The sequence below is a fragment of the Phodopus roborovskii genome, unplaced genomic scaffold (genome assembly GCF_943737965.1).
Source record: "Phodopus roborovskii unplaced genomic scaffold, PHOROB, whole genome shotgun sequence".
Lineage (NCBI taxonomy): Eukaryota > Metazoa > Chordata > Mammalia > Rodentia > Cricetidae > Phodopus > Phodopus roborovskii.
Genome location: NW_026126418.1, coordinates 72,773,926 through 72,789,139, shown reverse-complemented (window position 1 = coordinate 72,789,139; position 15,214 = coordinate 72,773,926). Strand labels below are relative to the sequence as shown.

General features: G+C 54.7%; 2 protein-coding genes across 2 annotated transcripts in view; both read left to right on the top strand.

Annotated features, from left to right (window-relative positions):
* Positions 1–7,363, top strand: part of Fibcd1 (fibrinogen C domain containing 1) — a 30,013-nt gene extending 22,650 nt beyond the window's left edge. Inside the window, exons 5-7 of the mRNA XM_051185138.1 lie at positions 1,965–2,061; positions 6,178–6,357; positions 6,819–7,363. Coding sequence (XP_051041095.1) covers positions 1,965–2,061; positions 6,178–6,357; positions 6,819–7,078 — 537 coding nt within the window. The 3' untranslated portion in view covers positions 7,079–7,363. The remainder of the gene's footprint in view (positions 1–1,964; positions 2,062–6,177; positions 6,358–6,818) is intronic.
* A 6,687-nt stretch (positions 7,364–14,050) lies between these two features.
* On the top strand, positions 14,051–14,822 carry Qrfp (pyroglutamylated RFamide peptide). The gene is made up of 2 exons (XM_051183876.1): positions 14,051–14,113; positions 14,325–14,822. Exons 1-2 carry the CDS (start codon positions 14,051–14,053, stop codon positions 14,721–14,723), a joined length of 462 nt encoding a protein of 153 aa, XP_051039833.1. The 3' UTR covers positions 14,724–14,822.
* The last annotated feature ends 392 nt before the right edge of the window (positions 14,823–15,214 follow it).

The following is a 15,214-nucleotide window of genomic DNA, read 5'->3' as shown; positions in this document are numbered from 1 at the left end:
CACCCGAAAGAGGGTGCAGCAGGCATGTGCAAAGGCAGGCTGGGGAGGAGACCTGCGGGGCTGGCATTTGGAAGGGAGAGCAGGGTAGGAAGGAGGGAAAAGCAAAGGAGACGGTGGGAAGGCCTACAGTGCCCATGTTTATCCAGCTAGCCCTGATTGCACACCCTCTATGTATGAGGCCCTGGAACCTCACAGCCAGGCATGTTCTTTCACAGATGACAAAACAGGTTTAAAGGGGTGAAGGATATGCAGCAGCCAGGTTCTGGAGTCCAGACCCTTAGCAACTCAACCTCTCCACTTGACCAGGCTGGGTCCCGGAGGTGTGGACCCTAGGGCCTCTGGTAGGAGGTGAGTCTGGTAGGGGCTTCCAGCCTGCTGCTCCTGCTGATCTCCTTCAACAGAAACAGGCTCAGCTTGCCTGCCGCCTTCGCCTTCCGGAGGGCCTAAGCTTCTGCCAGGATTAAGCCTTTCAAAGGGCGCGTGCTCAGAGTCCTAATGTGCGGCCGTCAATACGGCTCTCCACACCGCTCAGATCTCCCCAGCCTTATCGAACTTCTTCCCATCCAGTGGGTCCCTCCTGAGGACTTGAAATTTCAGGGCAGGACCAGGTCGGGGCAGTAGAAAAAAAAGTCATCTTCCCCTCAGCCCGTGACGTCAGAGCTGCCCAACTGCCTGTGACTGACGTGTCCCTGGGGACCTGGTGCATCTCGCTAGCAGACGCTACTGCTCCGCTCGGGCACCCGGCAGGTTCCGAGCTGCCGGAACCGGGCTGCTTAGTAATGAGAGCGGCAGCCAGAGCTCTGACATCAGACACAGATGGAGGCAAGTGGGCGCTGCCTCTGCAAATGAGCAGGAAAAGGCTTGTTAAACAGAAAGGCGGCGTGGGCCCCCGGAATGGGACTGTCAGCGATCGTGTAAATACTCGTCAGCTAGGCCAGGACGGCACCGTCCTTATTTCAAGGCAATTTAACCAATGGGACTCCACACTCCCAAATCGAGAATGTTATTAAAAAGAACAGAGGCGGCTCTGGCGGCTTGGCGGCTAGTTGGTACCCGAGTCACACCCGAAGCCTGCCCTGGGCTCCTGGGCCTCCCTTGAGAAGTGGCTTGGATTCTGGGTTCCCAGGCCACAGCTCCTGGGTTCTGCTGGGAGTGTGTGATTTGGGGAGAGGAGTTGTGTGAGAGGTGGGAATCTGGGGGTCAAGGCTAAGATGAGGCGTTGCTTAAAAACTTGAGAATGGACTACATATGGTAGTGTGGGTTTATAATTCTAGCATTTGGGAGGCTGAAGCAGGAGGATTGCTATGGACTGCTTTGTGAGTTCCAGGACAGATGAATACAAAGCGAGACTCTGTCTCAAAAATAAACAAAACAAAACAAAACAGACAACAATGCCTGTAAAAACTCCAAGCATGTGTCCCCCCACCTCATGTCTAACTTTCTTTGTCTCTTTTTGTTGAGATCACATTTCATGAAGTTCAAGTTGACCTTGAATTTTTAGTGTAGCCACAGATGACTTTGAACTTTTTCTCTTCCTGCCGCCGCCTCCTAGAGCTGTGCCACTGTGCCTGGCTTAGGCGGAGACAGGCACTATAGCTGCTGAGCCACAGCCTCAGGCCTCTGACTCCTGTTGAGAACCAGGAGAGCCCCCCACCCCAGCAGAAGTGGGCTTGGCCTGGGAGCTGCCCTGCCCACCTGCCCATGGTCACTCACTCCTCCTTGTGGGAACACTCCAGGGATTTGTGGTGGGGCAGTCAGTCCTGCCTCTGGCCAATACAAGCTCCTGAAAGCTTGGTCTACTCTAAGTCCCAGAGCCAGGAGCTTGGAAGGCCTCCATCCCACCCACTCCATCCCTGTGTCCCAGGATCCCAGGGCCTGGGCAGCCTGTGCGGAAGGGCAGGAGCCTGGAGACTGGGGTCCTGAAGTAGTAGATTCCCATGCTTTACCTTCCCTTCCCCTTGTAGGTGTTCCAGCGCAGGGAGGATGGCTCTGTGAATTTCTTCCGAGGCTGGGAGGCATACCGGGAGGGCTTCGGCAAGCTCACGGGGGAGCACTGGCTGGGTAAGTAAGTGTCCCTACACTGGGCACACTCCATGCTCTCTGCCTGTGCCTTCCCTTTCTGTAAATGAATTCCATCTCAGTCTCAGGAGAGTTGAGTGATAGAGACCATGAGAATAGAGCCAACTGAAGAGCGTTGTACAAGTGGGTCCTGTGGACGTAAGCTGTTAAATATGGCGGAGAAAGCTGGATGGAGTGGCCCTAGCACCCAGCAGACAGAAGGACCCAATTCCAGGCCAGTCACACTACATAGTTTAAAGCCAGACTGAGCTCTATAGTTCAAGATCAGCAAGAAAAATAAAACCAAAAGCTACACATGATAGTTCTTGCTTGTAACCCCAGCACTAGAGAGGCTGAGGCAGGAGGATTGCTACAAGTTTGAGTCCAGCCTGGTGTGCATAGGATTTCCAGTCTAGACTGTGCTACATATTAAGACGTTGACTCAAAAGCAATAGTGATGATAAACCAAAAATGTCAGCAGATAAAGGCACTTGCACCCAAGCCTGTGACTGTAGTTCAATTCCCAGGACACACCTGTGGAGGAGAACTGGTTCCTACAAATTGTTATTTGATCTCCAAGTGCATGCTGAGATGCAAACTAAACAAATGGGAATCAGGAATGGAGGGAGAAGAGGCAGATGGAGGAGGCCAAGGGTCCCTTGCACACCAGGTGGGGAGGGGCTGTTTCTGTGACTCTAGGTCAGAAGCAAGAAGCCTTGGCCTGTCTGACTGTCTAGCAGCTCCCTACAGTCCTGGTCACTCCAGCCATGGTGGGTTCAGGGGCTCTATCTCAGGCATCAGGAGGACTAGGGATAAGTGCTGCCCTCAGGGTCAGCAGTGATCATGCTGGGGTACTGAGTGTGCAGTCCCCATTGAGTGGCCAGTCCACTTGGCACTTTCATCTTCATGCACCTCCTGACGGGCTGAGATCCTGGGTGGAGGACCCCTGGTGCCCAGAAATTTCATTGACACCCCTAAGTGTGTGGGAAGCAGGGCCCATGGCAGGGTGGAAGAAGATGGGTGCCTGTGGTCAGCAGCCTGCTGTCCTAGGCACCAGTTAAGTCCTTGCTCCTTGACCAGGAGTCTAGGAGGGCAGGACTCTCCCCATCCTGATACCAAGATGGGCACTTCCTATGAGGAGAGGCCATACATCATTTAGACCATGGTCAGATTTACTGAGCACTCATGTCACACATCAGTCCCTGAGGCCTCACACCAGCTAGGAGGGTGGTCCTGCTTCCAGCATGCCTTCCACAGATGACGAACCTAAAGTTGAAGAGGTGGGGCCACAAGTCCCATTGGATATGCTGGGTATGGGGGGCCCAGGCAGGCTCTATAGGTAGGAATGTGGTGTGCTTCGATGCTATTTTAGGAGAAGGGACTGTGAACAAGGATGGGTAGGAAATTCCTGCTCGCCCATCCCAAGGTAGATATGTGAAGGAAACATTGGTGGCAGCCATTTAGAGGCCCTGTCCCCGCTTCCCACCCATGAGCTTGGATCAGGGTTGGCGCCTCACTGCTCAGTGGCATCTTAATTGAAATCTATCAGCAGCTGCAGAAGGTGGGGAGGAAGTATTTAAGCAAGGCTTTGATTAGCTCTGCAGACGAGAGCAGCCCTGACAAGAATGTCAACTGTGAGGTCTTCAGCCTCCCCTTGGCCTCACCTCTGCTTTTCTATCCCTCAGTCACATTCTCAAGGGTGGGTGGGTGGGGGGCTTCCTCTGTTCCTATTGACTTACGGATGCTCTTTATATACGAAGGCTATGGCTATTCATTAATTTACCTCTCAGCTTTTTTCCGATATTGTTTATTTCCCAAAGTTTTAGTTTTTGTATGTGTATGTGGGGTGGGTACATGGATGCAGGTAGGCGTGTGTATGTTTATGTGTATGAGTGTGTGTGTGTTTGTGTGCGCGTGTGCGCGTGCGCGCTAGAGGTTGACCTCAGGTGTCATTCCTCAAGCACTATTTACTAGTATTTAAACTTTTACTTGTTTTGTTTTGTGTTTTTAAATTGAATTATATTTGTTGCCATTAATTTTGTGTGTATATGTGTGTGGATACATGTGTGCTGGTGTGTGTGTGTGGAGGTCCGATGACAACTTATGGGAGTCAGTTCTCTCCACCATGTCGACGGTTGAACTTTGCAGCCAGCACCTCCACCCACTGAGCCATCTAGCCGCCCCTTTGTGCTTTTTTATGTTGTCTTAGATTCAGCTCTCTGGGGTACTGTACCGTGTAGGGTCCTGTCACTCTGAGGGACAACTGGGCTGCTTCATAACTCCCAATCCATTGTTCAGGGATCAGAGACACGACAGGCAGAAATCTCAGGCTGGTGAGAGCTAGAGCTTCCTAGAGTAAAGATGTAAAGAGGGAAGAGAGAGCGCTAAGACAGATGAGCCTCAGATGCCCCGCCCACTGCCAGGCAGGTTGCCCGCAGCCCCAGTGCAGGCACTGGGCAGGTGCATCCAGAGCCCAGCACTGTTAACCCCAGCTGTGGCATGCTGCCTGTAGGTCTTTGGACCCCAGTGACCATGTAGTGATGGTAAAGGGCATCTCTCTGCACCCCTGAGAAATGCAGTCTCTCCTGGCTAAGGCCTTCTGCCTGGGTTCAAATCCCAGCTCTGCTGCTTGGTGACTGCCTCTTTGAGTCTTCCTTCTTCTGCCCATACAATAGGGGATCATCGTGCCTGCCTTGCTGAGTCCTTCCTCACACCAGCCAGTTCTGGGCAGTGTGCAGTGGACTCAACCACTGGCTGTGCCGAGGCTCTGTAATTAATCATGTTCTGATGTTGCCCGATTGATCACTATGCAGGAGGTGCTTGGAATGGTGCCTGGCTTCCAGGTGGGGATTGTTGTCATTGTCACAAGCTGCCCGTGCACCTGTCCATCAGCCTTGCACAGGTGTGCAAGCCGTGTGCAGAGAGAGAGAGAGAGAGAGAGAGAGAGAGAGAGAGAGAGAGAGAGAACAGCTTGCCTTGATACCACCAGCCCTGGGTTGACAGCCCAGGCGTGGAGACAGGATGTGGTGGGATTGCCTGCTCTTGCAGCTCTTGAACCCACATCCTTCAAGTCTCTGGTTTGAACTGTGTCAGCAGCCCTGAGGGGGTGAAGGGGACAGGGATCCTGTGATGGGCTGCAGATTGCCTGGCAGAGGAGACCAAAGCTGAGCAGGGGAGGGTCCACAAAACTTTCATGCACACAGTAACACAAATACTAGCCCTGGGGAGGGGCTGATGAACAATATAGGCTCGGCGAACCTGTGAGGCGTTTAATTAATTACCCTCTTAATCAAGAGTTGGCCGTGAAAGCAGGGAAGTACCCTGTTTGTGTGAGACCCTGGGATGGCCCAAGGGACAGAGAGCAGAAAAATGGGAGGGAGAACTAGAGGCAGGGAGGTCAGGGTGGGGTAGTAGGGGTGTGCAGAATCAGGACCTGGGAAAAGCAGGAGATGCAGGCACTGCCTTCGCTCCATGAACTGAGAAATATTTATTGAGCACGTGTCATACCGGGTCCCACTGTGCCTACTGGGGTCACAGCAAACACTGACTGCAGAGTTGTGTTTAGGGAACTAAACTGGCAGGAAATTCACAAGGAAGCAGTTAGAACCAGATGCTGAATGTTAAGAAGAGGAGGGTGTCTGGATTAGCAGGGGAGGCCATCCACCTTCCCAAGGCTGAACAGAAAGGTAACAGGGTAATAAGAGATAGGTGGGAAAGCAGCACATGCAAAGGCCCACAGGCCAGGTTCAGTAAGGGGTCTCCACCCTATCTGAACGGCACTCTGACCAGCTCTCTACTAGCTGAGCTCCCGGTTCAGTGAGACACTGTCTCACAAGGTAAGGAGGAGAGGGACAGGGGACACCTGACAGGTGCACGAGATGCCAACACACACTACGTTTGGAGAGCACAGCCCTACGTAAAGTGAACACAGAATATACGACACGACAACTCAGTCTCCCGCTTCTGCCAAAATCACACCTTCGGGGAGAAGGAAGTGGCCCAGAGTGCAGAGCACACACTTGGCAGTTGTCCTGAGCATAGGTACTGAGCTCCGCCTGGCGGGAGGGTATCCCCGGATCCTTTGACCTCCTCCATCTTTCTCCCCTTCCCCCTTCTCAGGGCTGAAGCGGATCCACGCCCTGACCACACAAGCAGCCTATGAGCTGCACGTGGACCTGGAAGACTTTGACAATGGCACTGCCTATGCCCACTATGGGAGCTTCGGTGTGGGCTTGTTCTCTGTGGACCCCGAGGAAGATGGGTACCCACTCACGGTGGCTGACTACTCGGGCACTGCAGGTGAGGCTCACGGTGCGGTGCAGCAGGGGAAGCTGGCCTGCCAGGTTAAGCCCCTCTGCCTTCTGAGATCGGGATCTAGGCTACAAGTCCCAGGGGGGTCCAACTTCTGCTGCCCTATGTAGCCTAGGTAGCTTCCATGTTTCCCAGTGGAGAACTGAGCCCCAAGCTGGAGCCAGGGGATTCCTGGGGTTGGATTCTGTGGGCCCATTACGTTGTAGACAAGACCTCTGGGCTGGTCCTCTCCTCTCAGATAAAGGAATGGGAGTGTCAGAATGCTGGGAGGCAGGTAGAGGTAGCCTGGACACAGGAACAGCCAGAAGGCATGCATGTGGCATGGGGTTGGCAGGAGAGCTGCCTGGGCTCAGGTTTGAAGGGTGGCGTGTATGCACGCACACATCCAGGTTCTGGGGCCTGTGCATACCTCTGCCCAGGAATCTACCCTGTGTGCACATGCTATGCAGGTGACTCCCTCTTGAAGCACAGTGGCATGAGATTCACCACCAAGGACCGGGACGGCGACCACTCAGAGAATAACTGTGCCGCCTTCTACCGAGGAGCCTGGTGGTACCGCAACTGCCACACATCCAACCTCAACGGCCAGTACCTTCGTGGAGCTCATGCCTCCTACGCTGATGGCGTCGAGTGGTCTTCCTGGACTGGCTGGCAGTATTCACTCAAGTTCTCGGAGATGAAGGTCCGGCCGGTCCGAGAGGACCGCTAGACCGCGTACTGCCCAGCACTCAGCACTAGTGTCCTCTGCTCATGCCCAGTCCCCACACATCTCAGCCTGTGCCCACTCTATGCCCACTGTTGCAAGAACATTTTCTACCCCCCTGTGCATGGCTGACCTGCTCTTCATTAGGTAGGAATGGCTTAGGGCCAGCCCTTAAACTCAGCCAATGACAACCCCCTTCACAACCTATTTATCAGCTGATATGATCTCGTTTCTACCAGTGGGACTGGCACCTGGCAACCCCAAACCCCACCTGCTCCAACCTTGGTCCCCTACTTTTTCTGGCTCTGTGAGAACATCCAGAGTAGGGGCCAAACAGTACTCCAGACCCCTGCAGCCAATCAAAGTGGAAGACTTGGGCCTTCTGACACCTGCCTGCCTGCCCTAGACCCACTCCCTCTGGGCCCGGAGACCCCACCTCTTATCAGACACCCTGAATAGCTGGGGCTGAATGAACATGGCTTGTTCCTGTGTCCTTGTGGCCAGCTGGCCTGGGGCGCAGCTGTCTACAAAGCCCCAAGGTTGAGACCAGCACCCTTAGGCTGCCCTTCCCTGAGCCTCTGAAGACCTGAGAGGTTTGCCGCTTTCAAAGCTCATCTGCTTCTCCCCACTCAAAAGAGGTGTACCTGGCTTCCTGCATGGCAGCCATGACTCCTGCCCCACTTTGCCAGCCTTTGTGGCAGGGGTGGGACTGGCCTCTGCCAATGAGAACCGCTTGAGGTGGGGCTGTGCTAGGCTCTTGTGCTGTTAACCTCAGTGGAGTGCCTCTAGGATACTTGCAGAAGCCAGAGTGTAGAAGCAAGCAAGCCATGGGACTCAGCATGGCCCAAGGCTGCCTTCTCTGCAGAGAGGCTGCCCCCTGCTGGTGATGATGGGCGCTGCCATCAGGGCCTACCGGTCAGGAGACTGAGGCATCAAGCAGGCAGAACATCTGGGCCTGCACCCCACCGTTGCCCCCTACAGGTGATCTTCCAGGAGGGCAGGCTGCAGCCCCAGCCCTCAGCTACCCGCTTGGCAGCTGAGTAGCTTCTGTGTCCTGTGGGAAGCTGATGGGAGCGTTGAAAAGGCTGGAAGGTAGGATGGCAGGAGGAGGGGGCATCTGGAGGCAGGCAGGCAAGGACCATGCCCTTTCCTTCCGCTAGACTTGTAGCAAAGCCTGAACCCCACTGATGAACTGTGCCACCCGCTCAGTCCCTCAAGCTGGGTTCTCTGAGGGTCAAAGCCATCCTAGGTGCTGGACAAGACCAGTTGTGGCTTACTTGATCCTCAGCTGATGGCAAACAAGGTTCCAGCCCAGGGCAGCCAGGGTTCTGTGGGACAAGGGACACAGGGAAGTCCCCTCTCATTCCCTTTCTGTCCTCCATTCCTAGTCTCACGGCAGAGGTGGGTCCTAGCAGACACTACCCACTGCTGAGGCCGGTGCTGAGTAGCTTCTGCTGCCAGCCGCCTCTGTCATCGCAGCTCAGAAGTGCTGAGCGCTTTCTGATGTGTCATCAAACAAACCCCTGAGTGTGATGTTAACAGATTCACAGATGTGAGTGTCTGACAAGGCATGGGCTCCAGGCCAGGGCTGGGATGCAGAACACATGAGCTGTTCATCCCAACGGGCCCCTGGTGGACAGGTGACGGTGACATGCATTCCTGTCTGGACACACTGGAGACAATAGCCCTTCAGAGCCCAGTCACTGCCCCAGGGACACCAAACCTTCCCCCAGGCCAGACTGGTACTCTAAGGGGTATGGCTTTGCCAAATACTGGCTGAGTGGGCACAAATTCCTTCAGAGTGGGGAGAGGCCAGGCCAACAGCCCTAACCTCACCTTCCTAGCAGACAGACGGGAACACTGTCCCTGCACGCTGGGCCACAGCCTGCAGCCCTGGCTTGAGGAGTTTCCTGGTCTGATATCTGTGCAAGATGCCTGTCACTTGTGATTAGAGTGCCTACAGAGCAGGAGTGCTGGGGAAGCTTGGGGACAGGCCGGGTCCTCTGAGACATGATGTCATCAGGCTGTGGTCACTGACCCACCAGACCTACTTTGGTTTGACAATGGAATTGCCAAATTGACCCCAGTGAGTCCCATGATGTTACTTGGCCAAGCCACACTGCTTTCCTTCTGGGGTCTCCATGCCCCACACTAGGGTCTTGGCAACATGGATATTGTACTTGCAAACCATCAAAACTTCTTTTCAAGCCCACGCTGGCTCCGTGGATTCCACCAAAGGCCTCAAAACTGGGTAGACCTGTGTCACGACAGTGGTCAGCTAGCCAGCATGCAGAGAGTGGACAGCTCCTTGGTTCCCCTGCAAGCATAGGCTGGTGGGAGACCAGGTTAGAGCTGTTTGCCTGCTGTTATATTAGTGGCTCATGGAAGCAGGGCACTGGTGTTTGTGGGCGGAAGTAGCATCACCGCTGTCCGTAGCTTTCTTGCCCCCTCGTCCTTGTCACCTCGAGCCTCTTGCTGGAGCACGAGAGTCTGCGGCATGGTCACTGCAGGTCCTGGCCCCCAAGGAGCACTCCTGGGAGAGAGCAGGGCCTTGAATAATCAGAAAGTGTGAGCAGCAGTGTGATCTTCCATCTCCACAAAAGATGTCTTGGCCCGAGGCGTGAGGTGTGGACAAGGAGTAAGAGCAATGCCCATGGCTGCCCTGACCCCTGTTCTGTGGTCTGAGGGGCAGCACACTGGCAGAAGACTCATGGAACCCAGAACTGTGATGAAACATTGAGCCAATGGTTTGGGAGCCTTGGAGCCTCGATTTATTCATCTGCTTTCGGGGAGGCTGCTGGAAGCTATGATGGCTCCACACTGCAAGGATCCATAAACCCAAAGGCCTGGAGTCAGGCTGCTGTGGAACTGTGGGTGGGGAAAGGGGAGGGGTCCAACCTGAGGCTAGCTGGGATGAGCAGGACAGGTGTGCCTGCTGGTGGGCCAGGTGGGGCCCTGGGACTGGGGAGGAGCTCTGAGAGTCAGCACCACACCCCATGGGCAAATAGTGGGGGCAATTGCTACTTGGGGTGGTGTGCACTTGGTGTCTTGTATGTCCCTGTCTCCAATAAAGTCTTGTGGTACCCAACTCCAGCATTCACCTATAGTCCTGTCCCATTCCATGTCACAGGAGAGCGACACAGACACATGATGCTCTGGGACGGTTTTGCTCGACTTAGTAGCTCTGTGCACTCACTGAGTTACTGGCTAGGCAGACACAGCCAGGCCTGGGGAGCAGGGAAGGGTAAGGTCCTCTTTCTAATCCATCAGGGCTGGTCTGGGAGTCTGGGACTCACTGTTCACCAATGCAGATTTGCTCTATGCATGCTACTGGTGTCTCTGTGGTGGTGGACCTCCTCACAGGGGATGGATGGGTCCTGGGGTTCTGAGGAACTAATTAACAATCATTTTATTCCTCAAATCAACTTGATGCTTCAAGTTGAGGCCCAAGTTATTTCATGAAAGGCAGTGTTGATTGAGCGCCCGTGTTGGGGGGAAGGCATCAGCATGGGGCAGTCAGAGAGGCATCCTCACTGTTGAACTGTGGGAGTGTCCTGAGTCCAGGACACCAGTTCCCACTCTCTCCACCAGGTCTCATAGTCCTGCCTCTAGGCATCTCATTGTGGATCATAAGGCTAGAAGGACAGAGATGGGGATGCCTTGGGACAGGACTCCTGAGCCAACCACAGAAAACCAAGATGATAGTGTCCACCTGTCTCTCTGTGGTGGCACACCACCTACGTGGAGGCCTTGCCCATCTAGCCTGTTGCCTGACACTATTAAGCCAATGTCATGATACTTCCCTCAACTGGACCACTCTGGCTATGGCTCCGGGAGCCATTTGGATAGGTCTTACAGAGCAGTCTCGCTGAGCTTCCCAGAGCTATCAAGGGGCTTGGGGACACCACCAATAGGGCATGGTACTGAGGAGAGAGCTCCCCAGGGCTCTGTGGGGAGACTAGAGAGGCCAGAGTGCTGATGAATGCCTGTGGGGTGCTAGCCATGCCCACTTAGGGCTTACTGGGTCCACATGACCTTCCTACACCAATTTCCGAGGTTCAGGACTGCCTGAGATCATAGATGGATGGACTTCCAGGCTGGGTCCTATTCTGGGAGGAATCATGTGGCCAAATTCAGATGAAGTTCCAAGAGCCCGAGGGCTGGATCAGTGCCTGGGAGGGCAAAGCCCAGACTGACTGCCATGGATATGCCCTGTCACTTCCAGTCCCAGCCCTCACTCCATGAGAAGCAAGGATGAGTAAGTCCATACGTGAGGCTGTAGGCAATCTCAGATGGGTAGGATTAAGCCCTGTGTCCTCAGGACTATAACCCAGGGAGCTTTTGGAAAGCTGCTTCCTGCTTTGCTCAGCCTCTGACTTTGATGAGGCCTGTACTGATGGATGACACTGTATGCACCCTCAGCTCCAGCCTCCACACTGCCCTGGATATCAGGCGCTGGCAAAGTCCATGGTGGCAGGTAGTGACTGAAGAAAAGGGCTCAAGAACCAGAGGGACAGGCATGGGCAGGAGCCCAGGAAGTATGCCTGGAAAGTACTCTGGAAGTCTGGCTGTCCCTCCGAGGCAAGCCTTTGATTAAATCAACTATCTGAGCTATATTCCTGGCTCGAGGGGCATAGTATGGCATGTGGGAACCAGTGTCAGCTGAGGAACAAGTTGGCCACCAGGGTACCTGTCTGCAAAAAGTTCTACCACGAAGCTGCTGAAACCTCAACTGCCATTAGTCACCAGAAGTATACAGAGTGGTGGCCCTGGAATGGGCAGCTTCCAGAGGGCGTCTTTGGTAAAAGGGTTGGGTTGTGGAGGTACTGTGACACAGGCCCCCTAGACACACACTCACTGTGGTGATGCCAGGCTCATAAGAACAGCACCCAGCCATGGACCCTGCAGGAGGGAAGCCATGGTGTGTGGTGAGGGGTGTTGGTGTCAATCACCATGTCCTCACGGTAGGTACCACTGCAGAAGTATGAGAGTTGAGGACCTCATCGCCTCCCCCATGCCTTTGCCAAGGTCCACACCTTGCTACCATGATGCCCTGCCTCCAGGCCACCATGACAGTCACTGGGGAGCTGGGTGTGATCATATTCAGTTGGGGTTCAGAAGGGCAGGCCCCATGGCTTCATATCAGGATGGGAAGCCATGTCTGGGGGATGTACAGACAACATGTACAGCAGGTACACCATGGGGCTGGATGGTGAGAGAGACGGCACCATCTGTGGGACAGACAGACTGTGCTAGATCTGAAGCCGGACAGGGGCCTGCTTAGTTCTGGGTTCCATCACAACACCCCTCAGAAACAAGCATTCCTGCAGTTTCACTTGTCCTAAGGCTCCAGAGAGGCTGCCTCACACACCAGAACACCTCACCTTCCTCCACAAGGCACTGGATATGTGTGACCCTCCAGGCCCACAGCAGTGAGTAAGGCTACCCTCCCTGGAGGGCGAACACAAGGGTAGCACCATCAGACTTCTCAAGGGTGGGCAGTGATGTCTCCACCAGGGTCTGCCGGATCTGTGCCCCCAGTTCACAGGCAATGATGCCCTCCTCAAAGGGCAGCATCTGTCACTTTCATCAGACCACATCCTGTTTGTATTGTGTCTTTGTCCTGTGGCCCACACTGCCCCCGCCTTCACCACCAGCAACCCCAAAGGAATCCTAGGGCCAGGAATGCATAGCAATCAAGCAGGCTGGGGTCCATGATACCAGGGTTCTGCATAAAGCAGGGAAGCCCCAGGACCATGGCTACCAGACCAGGACCCAAGCAGCTCTGCCTAGCACTGGGGCCCAGGAATCCACCTGCTCTCCTGAGAGCAGCCCACAGCACAGTGAGTACAGTAGGGGACTCTCTGGGTGGGCTGGGTGCAGGCAGGTGTGGCACCTGGAACCACACAGGGGCAAGAGCGGATCCTGGGGGGCTGAAGCTTCTTCCAGATCATCCTATGCAAAAAAAAAAAAAAAAAAAACACCAATGCAGGTCAGCCCTAGCTGCCAGCCAGGAAGCATTTATCTCCTAGGATAAAGAATATTCCTCGGTCTTCATGCATTCCATAGGGAGAAGGGAACGAGGCTTGCCTGTCCCCTGTGGGGGAGCCCTTTCCACTGGGACCTGAGGAAGCCCCCTTAGCAGCAGCAGGCTGGAGGCTACTCCAGCCCCTGGGGAGCGGGGGCTTAGCAAGCTGGATTTGGGTAAGAAGCCGAGCTGCTTTTGTTGTTGTTTTTGAAGCTTTCTGGCTGAGCTCACTTCTTTGAAATATTTTCAAGGAAGCAGTTTCTGGAAAGAATGCCTCCTCCTCCTTCTATTCCAGCTTCAGGGGGCTCCTCAGAGGATGAGCCAGCCCAGTCAGGCTCACCCATGGTCATTGCAAAACAGACTTCCTCCGTGAGGGAGGAGAACAGCTTCCATCAAGGCAGAGGTGTGGGGGGGACACAGTGACAGTGGGTACACATGGGGTGCAAAGTAACCGCCACGGGAACCTTGCACTCAGCTCCCTCCCTTATAAGGCTGCAGGGTCTGGGCAAACCCTGCATGACCGAGCCCGAGGAATTGGGGGTGGCACTCTGGTTGGCAGGCTGGATGGCTGTGTGCAGGAAGCAAGCATGTCCCCGAGGCCTGGTACCAAGAAGCCACATGGACATTAGAGCCCTGACCCCCCCCCCCCACTCCAGCAGTGTGACTGGGTGCGGTTTGCCTGATAGATTTACTGTGAAGATAAGCCCATTCGGAGCCTGTCCTGTCCAGTGAGCCCTGTCACTGGCTCGTCCACAGGTAGGTGTCTGGGTTACACAAAGACCACCAAACCCATTCCCCCACTCTCTGGAGCAACTTGTCCCTGAGTTAGGGAGACAGCGGCGTTTCCCAGCAGACCAACTAGACCTATTCATTATGAAGTTGAAAACATGGCTGCTTTTCACTCTGCCCATGGCCCAAGAGTCAATAATTGTAATAGAAAATTGAACGGAATGCACACAGCCCTGAGGGCCACCGGGGCACCTCTGCGAACCAGCTGGCAGTCGAGTACTCTGGTACTGAGCCATGAGAGCAGGCAGCTCCTCGGCTGCAGGTGAGTGAGAGTGTGAGATTAAGCCTAATTGGTACAGCCAGCTCCTGCGGTGGCTAAGGAAGGCAGGGCTAAGCTGAACCAGCAGCTAACCCTCTAAGATGGGAAACTTGGGGACAGGGTTGTGTGTGACCAAAGCTGGCCACTAACTCCCCTCCTCTCTTTCCTCCACTCAGATGAGGAGCCTCCACTCTTTGCCTTACCTCCTTCTCCTGCCACTGACTACCTGCTTCCCCCTGCTGGACAGAAGGGGACTCACAGACGTCGGTGACGTAGGAGCCAGGATGAGCTGGGCCCACCTGGTTGAGGGACTCAGACCACACTCAGTTAGAGGCCCTTTCCTGTGGCCCAGAGCACCACAGCCGCAGGCCCTGCTTGTGGTGGCCAAGGAACTGCGGGCCTCACGCAGGGCGCACACTGGCTTCCGCCTGGGGAGGCAGGACAGTAGCAGCCAGGCGGCAGGGTTCCTGCCCACCGACTCAGAGAAGGCCAGCGGCCCCCTGGGGACCCTGGCGGAGGAGCTCAGCAGCTACAGCAGGAGGAAGGGAGGCTTCAGCTTTCGCTTTGGCCGGTGAGGGCCTTTGTGGACTCTGCCTGTATTTCCACTATTGCCCTGACCAACACCCGGCCCCTCAAGGCCCCAGACTCCAGAGAGTAAAGCCTGTTATAATGAATTGGTGGTAGATAGCTGTGTGCTCAACTTTTCATTGTCAACTTCGCTAAAGTGAAAAACTTGCGCGGTGTTTTAAAAAAAAAAACACACACACACAAATGAGCAATCACTCCCCCCCCCAAAAAAAAAACCTACACAAGAGCAAATGTGTCTTGGTTAGTAAGACTAAGTGTCCTTGTCCTAACCCATGACCCAGGCTGCTGTCTCAGCCACCCTCTCTTCCCAGTGGTCTGACTGGAGCAGCCCCCAGCCCCCAGAGGCAGGGCACCTGGGCTGTGAGCACAACAGGCCTCTGGCTCTGTTGCTCAATTGATGGGAGGTGGACTGCGAGATTACAGAGGGAAATCAAAGTTCTGACAGCCCCCACAGGGACGCTGGTAGCTGACATCTGAA